The sequence below is a fragment of the Rhinopithecus bieti genome, unplaced genomic scaffold, assembly GCF_001698545.2.
Source record: "Rhinopithecus bieti isolate Rb0 unplaced genomic scaffold, ASM169854v2 scaffold_12138, whole genome shotgun sequence".
Classification (NCBI taxonomy): Eukaryota; Metazoa; Chordata; class Mammalia; order Primates; family Cercopithecidae; genus Rhinopithecus; species Rhinopithecus bieti.
The window spans coordinates 162,387-182,995 of NW_016807121.1; the positions used below are offsets into that span (position 1 = coordinate 162,387).

Below are 20,609 nucleotides of genomic sequence, written 5' to 3' on the forward strand. Positions count from 1 at the left end.
GTCGCCCAGGCTGGAGTGCAGTGGCGCGATCTCGGCTCACTGCAACCTCCGCCTCCCGGGTTCAAGCAATTCTCCTGCCTCAGCCTCCCAAGAGTAGCTGGGACTACAGGTGCACACCGCCACACCCGGCTAACTTTTTGTATTTTAGTAGAGATGGGCTTTCACTGTGTTGCCCAGGCTGGTATCGAACTCCTGAGCTCAGGCAATCTGCCCACCTCAGCCTCCCAAAGTGCTAGGATTACAGGTGTGAGCCACCACGCCTGGCCCAGAGTTCTTACAAGAAAGAATGAGATTAAAATACAATCACTGATTTTGCATTGAAGAATATTTACAGTTGTAGTAAAGTAAACCCTTTATTAAGTAAAAGCAGCGACATCTGTCTTGTGAGGGTGAGGGAGGGAAAGTGGGGAGTGAGAGAGCTAAGTCCTCATTTATCTTACCAGCAACTCCATAGATCATGCACAAAACAGAGAATGAAGAAATATGGAGGCAAATATCAAAAGAAACAAACAGCTTCAACGTGTTTGCTTCTGGGGACCAGGATGGGAGATGGGTTATCCAGAACCTAAGGACAGCCTCTAAGGGGACAAACACACGGTGCCCTTTGTAGATTTGTGTATTTATTTATAACAGTCGTGTTGCAGTGTGTAGCAGTGAAAGATCTTGTTCTAACAAAATCAAATATGATGACAATTTTCTGAGAGAAGGTAGCCACGTGTTGAGAGGAAAGTTTTCTAATTCACACAAAATGCCATAGGGGCTCACGGTGCACCTGGCACTTAGCCTCTCTGAACACAGCTTTCCTCATCTGCACTGGGGGCCCATTAACTGCAATAACCACAGGGCTGTTGGACATTAATGTAAGCAGTAAGCAAAACGTCTAGCACAGCACCAGGCACGTGGTAAGTCCATGAAAATAGTAGCGATTGGAACGGCCATCCTTAAGACCAACCCCACACCTTCTCCCCGTCTAACCGCAGATGGTCAGCCCAGCAAGGCAGCAGTGTGCTTGCTCGGTCACTTCGTTGTGGGGTGGGGGGCAGGAGGAAGAAGGGGGACAGCTTCCCAGTCCTAAGCCAGCTGACGTCCTCCCAGCCCAGGCCACCTCCCTGCCTGCACCACACCATTACTGACATGCACTGCGGAAGTACACACATCCCCTCCAAGGCACCAAGCTCACTTAAGAAAGGAAAGCAGGATGAAGAAAAGCTCCAGAAAGCCACGCAGAGTTCAATGCGGACAACTTCAGGGGTAGCTGCCATCCATATCGTCTGTCCACTACACCCTGCATTTGTTGCAGAGGCCCAAGCTGACCATCCCCAAACTGTCCCCCTAAACCAAAGCTTTCTGCTGACTTTCTTGGTGCAAGATAACCCAGGATTGGGGAACAACTGTCACCAGGTCTCCCTTAGTCCAGTGACCCGACCAATTGTTCCTCGGGCTCTTACTTCAAAGCACACTTGCCCGGAGCTGCCCTTACCGCAAATATCTGGGTGTAACCCGATGCCCGCTACTGGCCTCTGGTGCTGGGACCACGCAGTGCTAGAGTGGGGCACAGAGTCCCCATCCATCAGCCGCTGTGACTGTGCCAACTCCGTGTTTACCCTGCCTGGAGATGGATGCTGCCCAACCGCCCAGAGCGCTGGGAATGAGGTGGGCTGGCCGGCCAGGCTGATTTCTCTGGAAGAACTCAGGCAGGAGCGATAAGCCTGGCATTTCCGCTTATCTCTGACCCTGTCCCAGGCCCCAGCGGCATCCAGAGGCTTCACTTGGTTATCTGCCTTGCTGGGCTCTATCTGCCTCCCCAGGGGCCTACTTCCTGCATCACTTAGCAAAGTGTCCATCTGTGAAACAAACACTGTGTGGTCCAAGGAGAGAGGAATGAAGAGAGGGAGTCCTCGGGTAGAACTGACCTGAGTTCAAAACTCCGCATCCGGGTGCAGGGGCCCTGGGGATGTGCAGGGACTCCTTGCCTTCAGGGAGCCCTCAGGACAGAGGAGAGGCCAGGTCCGCAGCAGAGAGGTGGCGGCCCTGCAGGTCTTCAGTGGGTCTGCTTGTACCCTGGCCGGGCCTGGTCAGTCACCTCTGGGCTGGGAGGGTCCTGCTATTGGCCCTCCAAATAAAACTACTCAGGAGGCAGCAAAGAGGCACAGAGTCCCCAAAGCCTGGGGCTGCAGTGCAGGAGAAGACAAGGAGACAAGGACACGTGGCTCTGCCAGGGAGGTGCCAGGGAGGGCTCCCTGGCCAGATGTTCCCAGAGCACCTGGGAGAGACCAAGTATACACACACACACTGCCATGCATACACACACACACTCTCTCTCTCTCTCTCTCTCTCTCTCTCTCTCTCGCTCAACTTTGGGACCACAAATTAACTAGCTTGGCTGACGGGAAGGAGAGACGGGGCTGCCGGCTTCTATATGCACTCACAGGCCCTGCGCTGAGCGCTTTAGCTGCCTCTCCTGATTTGAGACACACTGCAGCCCCGTGGGGTGGGTCATTGTTTGTTATCTCCGTCTCATAGAGGAGGAGCAACCTGGGGAACTTTAACAGCTGCCCCGGGCCACTCCACCAGAAAGGCATGGGGACAGCGTTCTGAACCCATGCTCATCACTCACACCCTCTGCCACTTTCACAGACAGGAGGGATCTCAGACACTGGAAGGGTCATCTCCCTTATTTTGTAGATGGAGATTCTGAGGCCCAGAGATGGAAAGGGGCTTTCTGAAGGTCACACACCACATCAGTAGCAAAGACAGGGCCAGATGGTAAAACCATTGCCCTTGGAATGACCTGGAACGTCCTGGAACTCCCCGGCTCTGTGGGTTGAGAGGTGTGTGCGGGGGTACGGTGTGAGACTGGCCTGCGCCCCCAGGCTCGGCTCTGACGGTTGTCTGAGAAGATGGGGAGAGGGCCGAGGGGTGAGGACTCTGAGATATTCAATGTTGGTTGCCTATTCTTTCATAGTAAAATGTCTATGACCTGTCTCATCCTGGCCATGCAGAAAGATGATAAAGCAACAGCCACAGCCCTGCTGGGATGAATCAAGGAGCTGAGCTGGGGAGCAAAACCAAAGTGCAAGTTTGACTCTACAGAAGCGGAGAGGGAACAGCAGCCGCAGGGAAACTCAGCCTGGTGAGGGGGTGTCCCTACTGGCTCTCCAGTGCCACTGGGTTTGCTCCCAGATCTCACTGCCTTCTGTGTGTGGCCCTGCACCCCTGGGCGAAGCCTTCTCATTTCCTCTCTTCCTTCTCCACATGCAAGTCAAACTGTTCCCTGCCTACGCAAAGTCAGATGGAATCAGCCCAAAAATGCTAGAGAATAACAAAAAAGCACCCTCTTGAGCTAAATCCAGACCAGTGGCCATTCATTCATCCATCCATCCATCCATTCATTCACTGAGTAACAACAAACACTTATTAGGAAATAATAACACTAGTGTTGATTGAGCCAGGCATTGTGCTACATCCTTACATCAATTACTGTACTTGCCCTTCACAACAATTCGAGGAGGAAAAAACTGTTATCCCCATTTCACAGACAAGTAAACTGAGACACAGGGTGATGAAGGCATGTTCCAAAGCCAGTGTAAGATGCTGGATTTAAATGCAGACTCCAGAGTTTGCCTACAACTGAGGGTGGTATCACTGTAGCTTTCTTTTCTTTCCCATTTTTTTTTCCTTTTCTCCACTTTTTTTTTTTTTTTTTTTTTTGAGATGGAGTCTTGCTCTGTTGCCCAGGATGGAGTGCAGTGGCACGATCTCACTCAGCTCACTGCAACCTCTGCCTCTGCCTCCTGGGCTCAAACAATTCTCCTGCCTCAGCCTCCCTAGCAGCCGGATGACAGGCAGGCATGCACCATCACACCCGGCTAATTTTTTGTATTTTTAGTAGAGATGGGGTTTCACCATGTTGACCAGGCTGGCCTCGAACGCCTGATCTCAAGTGATCCACCGACCTTGGTCTCCCAAAGTGCTGGGATTACAGGTGTGAGCCACCACACCCAGTCCCTTTTCCACATGCTCTAATCTCACTGAAACTTTCTGCTTTCTGTCTAGAACCCAACTTTTTCTCTGAGGGGCTACATCTTCCAGCTGCCATTTCAGAAAACTCAATTATGCTTGCAGGTTGGAACCAGGCCAACCCACCTCATGCAGGGTTCCACCTGCAAAGTGCTTGAGCACCAGTGTTCCTGATCGCTGCTAATCCAATGGGGAAGGACCACCGCCTCATTTCACTCCTGGAGAGACAGGTCACAGGGAGAGTCTGCACAAAGCTGGGCCTCAGACCTGGCTCCGCTGCTCTGAGGCCTGTGTTCACTGCGGATGAGAGGGTTTCTGGAAGTCTCCTCAACTCCTACAAACACACATACAGCTTCGAGACCCCGCCTCACCTCCCCTGGCTGACAAGAATCAGAAAAGGGACTGCAGGGTCTTGAAGGTAACTCGCTTCTCTCAGCCCGACCGTGGGCAGGCCCTGTGCTCAGCACCTTAGCTGCACTGTCTTATTTAATCCCCTTCACTGTGCCCACTCTTGTGGGCTCCAAGCTCTGCTTGTGCCATGGGAAACCCCAAAAGTCTGGACAGGAGTGAGGTTAACACATAGGAACAACAGAGAAACTGTGAGGTGCAGGGGACGTGAGTGAGATGGGGTGACTGTGTAACTCACCAGTGCTCCCAGCCCCACCCCACATCCCATCAAAAGAACTTTCTCTTCACCTGTGAACTCTCTCCCCTCAGTCTACCCTTACCCTCTGAGCTGAGCCCAGTCCCAAGATGTCTTGGTATCAAATCCGAAGAACTGGTAGCAGAGGTGGGATCTGAGGGTCCGTAGCAGAGGACTTGGTTGATCTGGGTAGCAAAGTCCCAACATTGGGGTAGGAAAAAGGTGACACAGACACCTAGCAGGGTCTGAGGTCCGGGGAGGGACAAACCCTCAGGCAGCCGCAGGATGTGGGAAAGAAGGGGTGAGGACAGAGGAGGGCTTGGATAAATGTCTGCTCCAAGATATAAGTGGTTGTTGGGGATCAAAAATTGGACTGACACAGCGGCCAGGGAAGGCTTCTGGGGCCCCAGGTCTACAGAAACTCAGCCACATGGTGCCAGCGAACTCAGCATGTAAGAGAGGGGCAAAGAAACTGGGGAGGACTTCTTGGAGGAAATGGGACTTAAGCTGAGCCTTGAAGGATAGGCAAGACTTGGAAGGCTAAGAAAAGACGGTTCTAGTGAGGTCACAGAGGGAACAAAGCCCTCTGGTGGAGCCTGGCAGGTGGGAGTGAGGATGCAGGGCACACCCTCCAGCCATGCGACATCAATGGAGGCCCAGCAGGTAGAATAAGACGGTGGACCAGGAAAATTAGGCGGAGACATACAGACCTGAAGCAGCAAGACAGAGGGACCATGATGCTATGGAACATTTTGGGGTGGGCAGTAACATGATAAAGTCAGTATTTAGGAATGAATGGAAGTGGTTACCTGGGGCAGAGGGATTGGTGCAGAAAGGACACAAAGTGAATTCTGGGATGCTGGAGGTAGGTGTTTTATGTCTTGGGTGGTGTCACAGGAGTGTATGTGTATGTTCAAATTCCATAGCCTGAGCAGGGCACAGTGGCTCATGCCTGTAATCCCAGCACTGTGGGAGGCTGAGGCGGGTGGATCCCCTGAGGTCAGGAGTTCGAGACCAGCCTGGCCAACATGGTGAAACCCCATCTCTACTAAAATATACAAAAATTATGTGCTCGCTTCGGCAGCACATATACTAAAATTGGAACGATACAGAGAAGATTAGCATGGCCCCTGCGCAAGGATGACACACAAATTCGTGAAGCGTTACATATTTAAAAAAAAAAAAAAAAATTGCTCGCTTCGGCAGCACATATACAAAAATTAGCCGAGCGTGGTAGCGCACGCCTTGTAATCCCAGCTACTCCGGAGGCTGAGGCAGGAGAATCACTTGAACCTGGGGGGTGGGGGTTGCAGTGAGCTGAGATCGCACCACTGCACTCCAGCCTGGGCAACAGAGCGAGACTCCATTTCAAAACAAAACAAAAAGCGAATTCCATAGGCTGTAATGTGTGTGTATTGCACTGCATGTGAGTCATGCCTTAATCAGTTCTGTTAGCAAGAAAAAAAAAAACGGGAAGGAGGATAGAAGGGAGTGGTAGGGAACAGGCGCGGTGGTTCACGCCTGTAATCCCAGCACTTTGGGAGGCCGAGGCGGGCAGATCACAAGATCAGGAGATCGAGACCATCCTGGCGAACACAGTGAAACCCCATCTCTACTAAAAATACAAAAAAATTAGCCAGGCTTGGTGGCGGGCGCCTGTAGTCCCAGCTTCTAGGGAGGCTGAGGCAGGAGAATGGCGTGAACCCAGGAGGCGGAGAGCTTGCAGTGAGCGGAGATCACGCCACTGCACTCTAGCCTGTGCGACAGAGTGAGACTCCGTCTCAAAAAAAAAGAAGGGAGTGGTAGGGACCAGCATCCACATAGAAGCTCAAATCAGCAAGTGTTTACCACTTCTGGGAAGCATGTTGTTGCCAAAACACAGGGGCGCTAAGTGGAGCAACATCTCAGGGAAGGAGTCTTTGAACGTTCTTCCAAGGTCTCTCATTCCGCCACCTGGCAGGCCAGCAACAGAGGCAGGACCCCTCCCCACCGCAGGCAAAAATCTCTAAGGATATGCAATGCTCTTCCAGGTTTACTAGATAAAGACTTCACCTCAAGCATATACATTGAATCCCATTTTTGTTGAAAATATACATGTATGTATGCCAGTATGGTTCATTCTACATGAGGGAATTGCAGATAATCTATATTTTCTATATTTCATTTATATTTTTCTAATAAAAAATTGTGTGCAGTTTATTACTCAAAAATTTTTTTTCTATAATAGTCATAATTCACCTAGAGCCAGGGGAATTATTCTAGACAGATGATATGCCTAAGAGACAGGTTTAACTAACCAAGAACGCGGAGCAATAGACTCCCGCAGGACCCCAGCTAACGGAAAACATTTACTAACGTAATTGGGAGGTCTGAGGTCAATTGCTTAGGCTTAAATGAACAGAAACATGTATATTTAGCAGGCGCAGGAAGACTCCTCAGAAATCACACATGTCACGGGGAAAGAATAATTACCCCCCGTGTGCTTTGTTTTTAAATAGATTCCCACTCACCTTGGGAAGAAATGTTCAGACTCCACGTACAACTCATAAACCACACAGTAGAACTGGGGAGTTTTGTAAAGCAAAGTTGGCAAACATTTGGGAACAATCACTGTAGCATTCTCAGATGATCTGAGCACCTGTATTACTCATCACAGCGACAAGTGGAAAACAATTCTGAAGTCTGAGTTACACATGCAGTTCTCCCAGACCTGTGCAAAACCAGAGCAAGCCCATGCACTTACAACCAAGAGCTGTTCATTTTTCTTGTCGTTTTCGATCAGACTCCAAAAGTGTTTTCTGCGGAGTCTACATGTCCCTAATGCACGGCTGAAAACACACACACACACACACACACACAGAGTAGGTTTATCACTGCACTTACATACCACCTTCCATCCATGGGTCCCAAGGGATCTGTCCAAAATCTTGTTTTCATAAGTCTCCAGTGAGATGCATAAATATTGTTACCTCCATCTTATACACAGATAAACTTAAACCTGGAGGCAGTTAAGTGGCTTGTCAACAGTTATAACCCAAGACAAGATCTGTGCAAGCTGCCCTCTAGTCTCCCTTCCTCTACTGACCGGCCCTCTGAGCGTTCTCGTTGGCTCCAGTTTAAATCATGTCCGCAGACAATTGTTTCCCTGGCAATGGAGGTGGTATTCTATTTCATGCCCTGAATCTGGCCCGGGGCCCTGACCGCACCGCATTTAGCCACAAGTGCATCAGCCGTGTGTGCGTGAGTGGGGACAGCTTGGCTCCCTGGAAACCTAAGTGGCGTGTGTCAGCTGGCCCAAGCCTGCTCAGAGCCACTCCAGGCCATGCTGCTAATTCCTCCATCATTTGCCCGGAACAACCCACAGTGAAGGCAATGACGTCTCTTGGAGCTGGGCGAACAAGTGGGAACATCTCAAAGGCAAACTCATTGCAGTCTGGCCCTTGGGGAGAAATAGCTCTCAGGCATCTGGGACCCGGGTGCCTAGATCAAAACAGCCCTCCCTCTGCTCATTTCCGTGGATAATATAGCAAAGCATGCAGATCACTGGTTACATTCCTGATGGGCAACTGAATCTGCACTTATAATTCCCAGTTGCCATGTTTACTTTTATGTTTATTAATTAAGTGTCCTGGAATGACCACTCAGAATTAGATCCAGAAAATAAGAATTCACTGGGGCATTCACTGGGTAACAAAAATTACTACCTGAAAAGTGTTTCTCTGATGGCTATAGTCACACTAGAAATTGGAAGTGGAGGCTGGGCCTGGTTGCTCACACCTATAATCCCAGCCCTTTGAAAAGCCAAGGTGAAAATACTGCTTGAGGCCAGGAGTTTGAAACCAGCCTGGGTAACATAGTGGCCCCTGTTTCTACAAAAATCAAAGATAAAAAACATTAGCCAGGCATGGTGGTGGGCACCTATAGTCCCACCTACTTGGGAGGTCATGATAGGAGAATCATTTGAGGCCAGGAGTTGGATTCCAAGCTAGGGCAACATGGCAAGATCCTGTCTCAAAAAAAAAAAAAACAGTAATTAGCCAGGTGTTGTGGTGGATGCCTGTAGTCCCAGCTACTTGGAAGGCTGAGGCAGGAGGATCATTTGAGCCCAGGAGTTTGAGGCTGCGGTGCTCTATGATCAAGCCACTGCATTCCAGCCTGGGTGACAGCGTGAGACCCTGTCTCAAAAAAAAAAAAAAGGAAATTAGAGGTGGAGATTTCTGGGTGAATTTCCTGCCAGGTGGTCAGTAAATACCATGTCACTTTTAACTAATTTCAACTTCTTTGCCTCTAAAGTGCCCTGTGGACCTTACTGGATAACCAAGCACATCACATGAACTAAAGCTGGGTTTGTCAAGTGGCCCACATACTCCCAAAAAACCCATGCGTGCTCCTATCAGAGCCAGTGATCACAATACCTCATCTCGGTTGAGCATATACTCATGCCAGGCCTCCTGCCAAGCATTTTAAATTCCTTAGTTTTAAAAAATACTAGGCTGGATGTGGTGGCTCATGCCTGTAATCCCAGCACTTTGGAAGGCCACAGCAGGCGGATCACTTAAGGTTAGGAGTTCGAGACCAGCCTGGCCAACATGGCAAAACCCTGTCTCTACTAAAAATACAAAAATCGGCCAGGCGTGGTGGCACATGCCTGTAATCCTAGCTAGTCAGGAGGCTGAGGCAGGAGAATCGCTTGAACCCGGGAGGTAGAGGAAGCAGTGAGCCAAGATCGTGCCATTGTACTCCAGCCTGGGTGACAGAACAAGACCTGGAAAAACAAACAAACAAACAACAACAATAAAAAACTAGGTATGTATCATTAATATCCTTGTTTTACAGATAAAGAAACTGAGGCCTAGAGAGACCACACAGTCACTGTATTAGTTTCCTATGCCTGCTCTAATTACCACAAACGTAGTGGCTCAAAAGTAATTTATTCCTTCATAGTTCGGGAACTATGCTGACTAATGCGTGCTCTAGGGGCCTCAGAGGAGAGCCCATTCCTTGTATCTTCCAGTTGCTGGCAGCCGCCGGTTTTCGGGGTTTGTGGCTGCATCGTTCCGGTCTCTGCCTCCAGAACCACACCTCCTCCTCTGTGTGTGTCACACCTCCCTGTGCCTCCCTTTCATATTAATACACGTGATCGCATCGAGGTCCCCCTGGCTAATCCAGGACAGTATCCCAATCTCAAGATCCTGAACTTAATCACATCTGCAAGGTCCTTTTTTTGATTTGTAAAGTGACATTCACAGGTCCCAGGGATTAACATAGGAACATCTTTTTTTGGGGGGGCCATTATCTAGTCTACCACAGTCACCCATCCAGTTACTAACAGGTGGTGGCTGCAGGTTTCCCTTCTCATGTGCTCAAGAGGGCTCACTGAGCCAGATGGGGTGGCTCACGCCTATAATCCCAGCACTCTGGGAGGCTGAGGCAGGAGGATCGTTTGAGGCCAGGAGTTCAGGGCCAGTCCGGGCACCATAGGGAGACGCTGTCTCTACACAAAATTTAAAAGTTAGCTGGGTATAGTGGTGCATGCCCGGAGTCCTAGTTACTCTGGAGGCTGAAGCAGGAGGATCTATTGGACCCACGAGTTTGAGGATATAATGAGCTATGATTGCACCACTGCACTCCAGCCTAGGCAACACAGTGAGACTCTGTTGAAAGAAAAGAAAAGAAAAGAGAAGAGAAGAGAAGAGAAGAGAAGAGAAGAGAAGAGAAGAGAAGAGAAGAGAAGAGAAGAGAAAAGAAAGAAAAAAGAGAAGAGAAGAGAAGAGAGAAGGGGAAGGGAAGCGGGAGGGAAGGGGGAGGGAAGGGGAGGGAGGGGAAGGGAAGGGAAGGGAAGGGAAGGAAGAAGAGTTGGTTAGTGGTGAACGTGTAGCACAGAGGCTAAAAGCCCAAGCTTTGGCCCCAGAGAGACTGGGTTTGAAGCCCAGCTCTCTCAGGAATCTGAAGCACTGTGTGACTTAAGCAAGTGACCCAACTGCTCCGGGCCTCAGTTTCCCCATCAAGGCCTATTGCATGGGATTATTTTGAGGATTAAGTGAGAAAATAAACATGAAGCTCATACAACAGTGCCTGCACATAGTCAGGTGGCCCCTGAGTGGCAGCTGCTCTTGTTAAGAGCAGGATGTAAGCTGGAGTTCTGACCCAGTCTTGCAAAGGGAGACTTGGTGAGTACCAAGTTTCTGCACATTAAAAAAAATGTGAAAATGGGAAGTAAAGTCATTCTGCCACACAGCCAGTGAAAGTCAATGCTAATCTCAGCATAGCAGACCTCTGAAAATCTCTTGGTGTGGAACGGTAGAAAAGACCTGTCAGAGCTGACCAGGTAAAGGATTTGTGCTCTTTCAAACATGGAGACCTCGGCCAGGCGCAGTGGCTCATGCCTGTAATCCCAAGCACTTTGGGAGGCTGAGGCAGGAAGATTACTTCAGCCCAGGAGTTCAAGACCAGTCTGGGAGACATAGTGAGAGCCCATTGCTACAAAAAATAAAAAAATAAGTTAGGCAGGCATGGTGGCATGTCACGTGCCTATAGTCCCAACTACTCAGGAGACTGAGGTGACAGGATCACTGGAGCCCAGGAGGTAAAGGCTGCAATGACCTGTGATCACACTCCTATACTCCAGCCTGGGCAACAGAGCAAGACCCTGCCTCAAAAAAGAAAAAAAAAAAAAAAGAGAGAGAGAGAGGAGACTTCTCCCTTTCTCCAGGGAAGGTATGGATCGAGATCCTAAAATGTGTGTTTTGTCTACAGATGTTCTCATTGGTTTGTGTTTTGTTTTGTTGTTTTTTTGTTGTGGTTGTTGTTGTTTTTGAGACAGGGTCTCACTCTGTCACCCAGGCTGGAGTGCAGTGGCACAACCACAGCTTACTGCAGCCTCAACCTCCCAGGCTCAAGCAATCCTCCCACCTTAGCCTCCTGAGTAGCTAGAACTACAGGTGTGCACCACCGTGCCCAGCTAATATTTTTAGAATTTTTGTAGAGATAGGATCTCACTTTGTTACCAGGGCTGGACTCAAACTCCTGGGCTCGAAAATCCTCCCACCTCAGCCTCCCAAAATGCTGGCATTACAGGAATGAGCCATTGTGCCAGGCCCATGTCTTCACTGTTTTAAATGGGATTTGACTGGAAATTAACATTGCGATAGTCTCTTTGAGGTTAAACTGATTCCAGTTTCAAGACCTATAACAAAAAGAACAACTGATAAATCAAGAACTTAGAGTGTGGAGAATAAGAAAAATAGGCAGAAAATAGTAGGAAACAAACAGCAGGGGAGAAACAAGGACTTGGGCACTTGTTATAAATATATTTGACAGAAGAAATGCAAACTGGCTTGTCTCCTTAACTGAGAGCAAAATAAATTTGATTTGATTCTGCTTCATTCACGAACTGGGATAGAATAACACGTTTTATTAAATAAGTTTTAGTATTTTATTTGGCTGATGTTTAAACTGCACTTCTAAGTTTTACCATATTTATGTATGATCTGCTCAACTTGTTTATTTCATCCAATTAGGTTTTTCCATTCAACACTGGGCTTCTTTGCAGATATGACCAGGATTTCTCAGTTTCAGTGAGAAACATGCTAAGAGTCAATGAAACGAGAAAGCAACAGATTTTGCCTTTTTAGAAAAACTGTGAACTACTTAAATGTCACCCAGTAGAGGAAAGAATGATAGCTCTACATCTACCGACATGGAAAGTCACCCAAGGCAACGACCGAGTTAAAAAAAAAAAAAAAATCACAAAATAATATATACAATTTAATCCCGTCTAAACTGAGAAGAGACTGATAATCAGACGGATGAACATGGATACGTAAACCCATTCATAATGGTTAGCAAAGATACATACCCAATTATTAACAGCAGCCACTTCCTGGGAAAAAAGCAGAACTGGGGCAGGGAAATAAAGGGAAAAGCCATTTTGTATTTGCATTTTTACAAGAAGCATGTGTTTTTTAGGTTTTTTTTTTTTCTTTCTTTCTTTCTTTTTTTTAGACAGTGTCTCACTCTGTTGCCAGACTGGAGTGCAGTGGTGTGATCTCAGCTCACTGCAACCTCCACTTCCCAGCAATTCTCCTGCCTCAGCCTCCCAAATAGCTGGGACCACAAGCGTGCGCCACCATGCCCAGCTAATTTTTGTATTTTTAGTAGAGATGGGGTTTCACCATGCTGGCCAGGATGGTCTCGATCTCTTGACCTCATGATCCACCTGCCTCAGCCTCCCAAAGTGGGATTACAGGCATTAGCCAAACCGTGCCCAGCCTAAGCATGTTTTTGTATATTACTTACATATCTTTTAAAGCAACACATTATTTACTTCAGTGGAAATAATATGTTAATTTACAGTTCTTTTACTAGAAATACCACCCATGGGACAACAAATACTAAACGTGCATGTGAGTTTTTATTTTTCATTTTTTATTAATAAACCAGACATGCTGTTTCTGCCTTGACTCTGCAGATTGATGGACAAGAAGTCCAATAAGGAATAAACTCATACCCTGAGGACAGGGTAAGTGGGTACCACACAGGGATGAGAGTCCCTATACCCTGGAAGCTGAGGGCAGATAGGAGAGGGTTAACAGACAAACAGCAGGCGGCAGGGAAGGGCTGCAGTAGGCTTGTGAGCTGGGAAAGCTCTAGGGTGGATCAACTGTACCCCCCTGCTTCTCTTTCTCCTCCCCCACCTTCCCCCATCCCCAGGCCCTCAGACACACGCCCTACAAGTCCAGGCAGCTGGCATCTACCCTCAGGAAAAAGTAAACAAGTCCTAGACAGCTCTTTAAAGAAATTAAGCATTGGGCAGGGTGGGCTTGGTGGCTCACACCTGTAATCCCAGCACTTTGGGAGGTGAGACGGGCGGATCACGAGGTCAGGAAATCGAGACCATCCTGGCTAACATGGTGAAACCCCGTCTCTACTAAAACTACAAAAAAAAATTAGCGGGGCATGGTGGCGGGTGCCTGTAGTCCCAGCTACTTGGGAGGCTGAGGCAGGAGAGTGGCGTGAACCTGGAGTGGAGCTTGCAGTGAGCCAAGATCGCGCCACTGCACTCCAGCCTGGGTGACAGAGTGAGACTCCGTCTCAAGAAAAAAAAAAAAAAATAGAAAATAAAAGAAAAAAGAAATTAAGCAATCCATATTGGAGAATCAAAGGCTTTTAGTCATCAGCTTGGTACACTAAAATCCTCATTCTGGGCAATCAAGTGACCTCATCGTCCTTGACCCCACACCCAAAGCACCCAGTCAGAATTCTCACTGGGGAGAAGCCACCAAGTCACATAGGCCTTCTTTTTAAGATATGACCAGACAACCAAAGATCACCAAGACATTCCCAGGACCAGCAGCCTGAAAAAGAACGACCAAGATATATAGGTGAAAAATGAACTCTGGTAGAAAGAAAGATCATCAGGGAATAGAAGAAAACGTGGCTCAAAGAGGTTTTTTGTTTGTTTGTTTGTTTGTTTGTTTGTTTGTTCTGAGACAAGGTCTTGCTCTCTCAGACTGGAGTGCAGTGGTGCAGTCATAGTTCACTGAAGCTCCAACCTCCCGGGCTCAAGCCAGCTTCGCAAAGTGCTAGGACTACAGACATGAGCCACCTCGCCCAGCCGACTAGAAGAGGTTTAAGAAAAAGTTTATAAAACCAGAACAGGTTGATCTGAAAAAAGAATAATCAGAAAACACGAGGAAGCAATTAGATAGATTAAAAATATGATAGCTGGCCGGGCACAGTGAGGCATGCCTGTAATCCTAGCACTTTGGGAGGCCTAGGCAGGTGGATCACCTGAGGTCAGGAATTTGATACCAGCCTGACCAATATGGTGAAACCCCATTTCTACTAAAAAAAAAAAAAAATCAGCTGGGCGTGGTGGCGGGCACCTGTAATCCCAGTTACTTGGGAGGCTGAGACAGGAGCATTTCTTGAACCAAGGAGGCAGAGGTTGCAGTGAGCCAAGATCACGCCTCTGCACTCTGGCCTGGGCGACAGAGCGAGACTCCATCTTAGGAAAAAAAAAATGATAGCTGAAATAAAATGTTCAAAGGAATAATAAAAGAGTAAATTTCCCAGAACCCAGGGGAAAAAATAAATTGTGAAAGAACAGATGAGAAACAAAAGGACAGTTCAAAACTCTACAATTCACTAATGAAGTCCCAGGAAAAGAGAATAAAGACCAGGGTGAACTGCAGTCTGCCATTCACTGCAATCAAGACTGCACTCCAGCCATTTCCGCACCTTTGCATCTTTCACTCCCAGGGCATCTGATGGGAACCTGTTTGGCTGCCACTGTGGGAGCTTAGCTCCTGGATTCACTATGCCACAAAGACTGGGGGATGATATTTTGAGGAAGGGGAATTGACAGAGGGTGGTCAAAAAAATGACAAATGTGCACAACTTTCTTAATGTGGCCTGCTCGCACCAAGGAAGCCAGGGCGATAGCCTGTGTGTGGACGCTTGCTCTCTAGGGATAACTCATTTCAGTCATTGAAAGAAATACTAAAATCAGAGCAGAGTGAGCAGAGCCCTTCAGCTCATCACTGACGACTTGTCTCCAGGGTGACATCAGTTCACGCTCTTTGGGTGTGGTTGTTCCAGTGCTTACAATCGCACACAAGTCCCCAGCTCATGTTTCTCCATGTTTGGACAAGAGCATCACAACTTTTTGCAATCCCTTGGTCTATAGCATAGAGCAGGCATTGTCTTGCATGAGTGCCTAGCTAAACCCAGTCTACATTGATGGTAGATTTCTGTCAATTTGAAACAATTGGATTTTCCATCCTAGGACGTTAAAAATTGGTCTGGTAAGACACAGATTCTAGTAACAGTCTTTAGGTTTCAGCCTAGAGAGGCCATGAACGAAAGCCCATAAATCAGAAAGGACGAGGTGAAACACACACACACACACACACACACACACACACACAAATGAGGATGTACATGACAAAAGGCTCAGATAAGAAACAAAGTATCTTTGTCAACAACTGGGTTTACAGGAGAAGAGTAGGGCTGTGATGTAGACAGAAGCAGATTAACTAAGCAGGGTGTGGTGGATTACTCCGCCTGTAATCCCAGAACTTTGGATTGCTTGAGCTCAGGAGTTCAAGACCAGCTTGGGCAACATGGCGAAACCCCCACCTTTACAAAAAATACAAAAATTAGCTGGGTATGGTGGCATGTGCCTGTGGTCCCGGCTACTTTGAGGGGGCTGAGGTGGGAGGATCGCTCGAGCCTCGGAGCCCAAGGCTGCAGTAAGCCATGATTGAACCACTGCACTCCAGCCTGGATGCAGAGCAAGACCCTGTCTCAAAAACAAAAAGAACTAGCAGATTAACTGGAGACCTGGAGACTTTCAAACCTCAAATGAAGAAGCAGAATTAATTAAAGACAGGTTTAGGGAAGTCATTAAGGTTAGAGTAGAAAGATGAGGACATGGTAAGAATTCTTAGGAAAGGAGACTTTTGAAATAATACTTTGTTCAGGAAGAAGTGGTGACACCAGTGAAGAGAGAACACAGTTACTGAAATAAAAGCCAATCAAAATATGAACAAGGGCAGGCGTGATGGCTCATGCCTCTAATCCCAGCACTTTGGGAGGCTCGGGCGGGTGGATTGCTTGAGTCCAGGAGTTCAAGATCAGCCTGGGCAACACAGCGAGACCCCTGCCTCTACAAAAATACAAAAATTAGCTGGGTGTGGGGGCGCACCTGTAGTCCTAGCTATTTAGGAGACTGATGTGGGAGGACTGCTTAAGCTCAGGAGTTTGAGACTGCAGTGAGCCATGATCGCACTACTGCAGTCAGCCTGGGCAATAGACTGAGACCCTATCTCAAAATCCAAAACAAAATATGAACAAAATACTTGAATCCACCATTTGAATCTGGGCCAGGTGTGGTGGCTCATGCCTGTAATCTCAGCATTTTGGGAAGCCAAGGTGGGAGGATCGCTTGAGCTCAGGAGTCTGAGGCTGCAGTGGGCTGTGATCACGCCACTGCACTCCAGCCTGGGTGACAGAGTGAGACCCTGTCTTAAAAAATAAAAATAAAAATAGAGCTCAAAACCCCCCAAAATTTGAATCTGAAAAGAAAACCTGCAACACATGTGGCGAGAACACATGCATCAACCAGAAAGGCTACCATGAGCACTTGGCCTTCTGCGCTCGGAAGTAACATTACCAACACAGCTTAAGGACAAAAAGGTCTTTATATCCACTGAAATCCTCTATTTTCTAAATAATACCTGTGTTGCTTTCCTAGTCAGTTGCAATAATACTAAGCTATTTGAAATGTGTTTTCCTGTTTCTCCTCCACCCAACAAGCTATCAATAGTTCTGCTCCAAAACAAGAGTCACACTGACCTAGGTTTGTATCCAGGCTCTGTCACATATGAAGTATGTGACCTGGAGCAACTTTCTTAGCTCTTTGAGCTTTGTTTTCCTGATTTGTAGTGATCAAACACAATCATATATGGAAAGTATTTGGCACCGTGCCCAGAGCAACGACTACTCCAGAAATGGTCACTGTTTTCTACTGTTTTTACTATTGTTTCTTGTAACCACACTCAAATGTTGGGACACCATAAAAGAATTCATAACTGCTCACATGTGCTCAAGTGATTTTTTTTTTTTTTTTTTTTTTTTTTTTTTTTTTTTTTGAGACAGAGTCTGGCTCTGTCGCCCAGGCTGGAGTGCAGTGGCACGATCTTGGCTCACTGCAACTTCTGCCTCCCAAGTTCGGTGCCTCAGCCTCAGCCTCCCCAGTAACTGGGATTACAGGTGCATGCTACCATGCCTGGTTACTTTTTTGTATTTTCAGTAGAGACAGGGTTTTGCCATGTTGGTCAGGCTGGTCTCGAACTCCTGACCTCAAGTGATCTGCCCGCCTTGGCTTCCCAAAGTGCTGAGATTACAGGCATGAGCCACCATGCCCAGCTTCAAGTGATTCTTTTAGCTTGTAACAAACATGAGTTTTACTTTTTTTAGGTGTTTTATATTCCTACAACCTCAAAATCCCACTTAAAACTTTGGACCCCGAGTTTCCTGATGAAGAGGAGGGGTGACATTTATCTGTATCCCTAACACCAAGGGCATGTGGCTCCCAACCGAAATAGGGCACCTGGCAAGCTTCTGGTAGAGCCATTGCTGTTGCTGGTGACGTGAAATGGCAGCAACCAGAGGCCAATAAGTGAGTGGTTTGTTTTGTTGTGTTCTTATTTTACTAAAGAGATAAAATTTTCCAAGTAAAAGAAAAGTGAAGCTTAACAGGTCTATCACGGGAGCCTTATGAGTCTCATTCCCAGATCATATCCCTGGTCAGCCACTGTGGGGGTTTTTTTGTTTGTTTTTTTGTGTTTTTTTGAGACTGAGTCTCGCTCTGTCTCCCAGGCTGGAGTGCAGTGGCGCAATCTCTGCTCACTGCAAGCTCCGCCTCCTGGGTTCATGCCACTCTCCCACCTCAGCCTCCGGAGTAGCTGGGACTACAGGTGCCCACTACCACACCTGGCTAATTTTGTATTTGTAGTTTTAGTAGAGACGGGGTTTCACCGTGTTAGCCAGGATGGTCTTGATCTCCTGACCTCGTGATCCGCCCGCCTTGGCCTCCCAAAGTGCTGGGATTACAGGTGTGAGCCACCGTGCCCAGGCTTTTTTTTTTTTTTTTTTTTTTTTTTTTTTTGGATATGGAGTCTTGCTCTGTCACTCAAGCTGGAGTGCAGTGGTGCAATCTCGACTCACTGCAATCTCTGCCTCCAGAGTTCAAGAAATTCTCCTTCCTCAGCCTCCCAAATATCTGGGATTACAGGCTCCATCTGGCTAATTTTTGTATTTCTAGTAGAGACAGGGTTTTACCATGTTGGCCAGGCTGGTCACTTGAATTCCTGACTTCAAGTGATCCACTCGCCTCGGTCTCTCAAAGTTCTGGGATTATAGGCATGAGCCACCACTCCTGCCTCCTGGTCAGCCACTCTTTAGCTGCATAGAAACAGAAAGGGCAGACTCTGGAAACAGCTCGGATATATGGGAAGCAACTTGAAATCATCATCTGCTTCATCTATTGCAAAGAAAAATCTGTCACATATGGGCAATTATCATGGAAACATGAAGCAATTTTCTATGGAGTACTTTCTAGATATGTTAGATATAAAACATCAGAAAGAATACCAAAAATCCCAAGATCACTTGGGGAGCAGATAGATTTGGGCATTAAAACATAACCCCTCCCAGGCCAAGTGCGGTGGCTCACTTTGGGCATTTGAAGCAGGTGGATCACTTGAAGTCTGGAGTTTGAGATCAGACTGGCCAACATGGTGAAACCCCATCTCTACTGAAAATACAGAAAACTAACTGGGCATGATGGTGCGCACCTGTAGTCCCAGCTAACTGAGAAGCTGGGTCAGGAGGATCGCTGGAATCTGGCAGGCAGAGGTTGCAGTGAGGCAAGATCGCACCATTGCCCTCCAGCCTGGGCAACAGAGCAAGATCCTGTCTCAAAACAAAAAACAAAAAAACCACAACCCCCACTGAAACAACCCCATTCAATTGTTGTTCTCAAAAATGGTCAAGTGATTTAAATAGACATTTATATAAACAGGACACAGAAATAGCCAATAAGCACATGACAAGCTGCTCAATATCACTAGTCATTAGGGAAATGTAAGTTAAAACCACAATGAAATACCACTTCACACCCATTAGAATGGCTATTACTCACAAAAATAAGAAATAACATGTATTGGTGAGGAGGTGGGGAAAGTCAGACACTGCATCGCTGACGGGAATGCAAAAATGATGCAACCACTATGAAAAACAGTTTGGTGATTTCTCAAAAAGTGAAACATAGGATTACCATATGATCCAGCAGTTCCACTCCTTGGTACATAACCGAGAGAATGGAAGACAGGAACTCAAACAAATACTGGTACATCTATGGTCACAGCAGTATTATTCACAGTAGCTCAAAGGTGGAAACAACCCAAATGCTCAACAGATGAATGGGTAAACAAAATGTGGAATATATATACAGTGGAAAGTTATTCAGCCTTATTATTACTCATTCAGAAGGAATGAAATTCTGATACCTGATACAACATGGATGAAGCTTGAAACCATTATGCTAAGTGAAATAAGCCGGATACTGAAAGGCAAATGTTGTTATGATCCCACTTATATGAGGTACCTAGAATAGGCAAATTCATAGAGACAAACAGTAGAATGGAGATTGCTAGGGGCTGGGGAAGGAGGGAATGAGGAGTTACTATGTAAGGGGTACAGAGTTTCAGTATGGGATGATTAAAAAGTTCTAGAATTAGATAGTAGTAACACTACTAGTAGTAACACAATGCTGATGATACACAGCATTGTGAATGCCCTTAATGTAACTGAAATGGACAGTTAAAAATGATTAAAGCCAGATACGATGGTTCATGCTTTGAATCACAGCACTTTGGGAGGCCAAGGCGGGCAGATAGCTTGAGCCCAGGAGTTCGAGACCAGCCTGGACAATATGGAAAAGCCCTGTCTCTACAAAAAACACAAAAATTAGCCAGGTGGGGTGGCAGGTGCCTGTTGTCTCAGCTACTTGGGAGGTTGAGGAGGGAGAATTGCCTGAACCAGGAAGTTGAGGCTGCAGTGAGCTGTGATCATGCCACTGCATTCCTGCCTGGGTGACAGAGTAAGACCCTGTCTTGGAAAAAAAAAAAAAAGGAAAAGAAAAAGTAAATGTTGTTTCCCAACAACTAAAAAAACCATAACTCCACCTTGACCCACATTCTAAAGTTCTTGGGCCATGTATAATGCATGAAAATGTTTGATAAGTACATCTGGGAAGCAGCTCAGCCTAGGAATGTGATACCAGAATAGATAATAAATAATAAAATGATCTGAAGCAGATTTCTCTTACTGGTAAGGTCAGAAGTGACCTTTTTTTTTTTTTTTTTTTTTTTTTTTT

The 20,609-nt window shown here is 47.0% G+C and overlaps 1 protein-coding gene across 10 annotated transcripts in view; it reads right to left on the reverse strand.

Annotated features, from left to right (window-relative positions):
* MYLK3 (myosin light chain kinase 3) overlaps positions 1 to 20,609 on the reverse strand; it is a 94,625-nt gene that overhangs the window by 52,844 nt on the left and 21,172 nt on the right. For 2 of the 10 annotated variants that reach the window (XM_017880279.1, XM_017880283.1), the window contains exon 1: positions 7,749 to 7,779. The exons of 1 other annotated variant lie outside the window; for it this stretch is intronic. Coding sequence is in view for 1 of the 9 variants with exons in the window: in XM_017880273.1 (XP_017735762.1) it covers positions 7,547 to 7,600 (54 nt within the window). In the remaining 8 variants the exon portion in view is untranslated. Of the gene's footprint in view, positions 1 to 1,480; positions 1,635 to 4,146; positions 4,166 to 7,173; positions 7,193 to 7,546; positions 7,780 to 20,609 lie in introns of those variants that run through there. 7 more of the 10 variants (XM_017880276.1, XM_017880273.1, XM_017880277.1 and 4 more) reach the window with 6 other exon arrangements.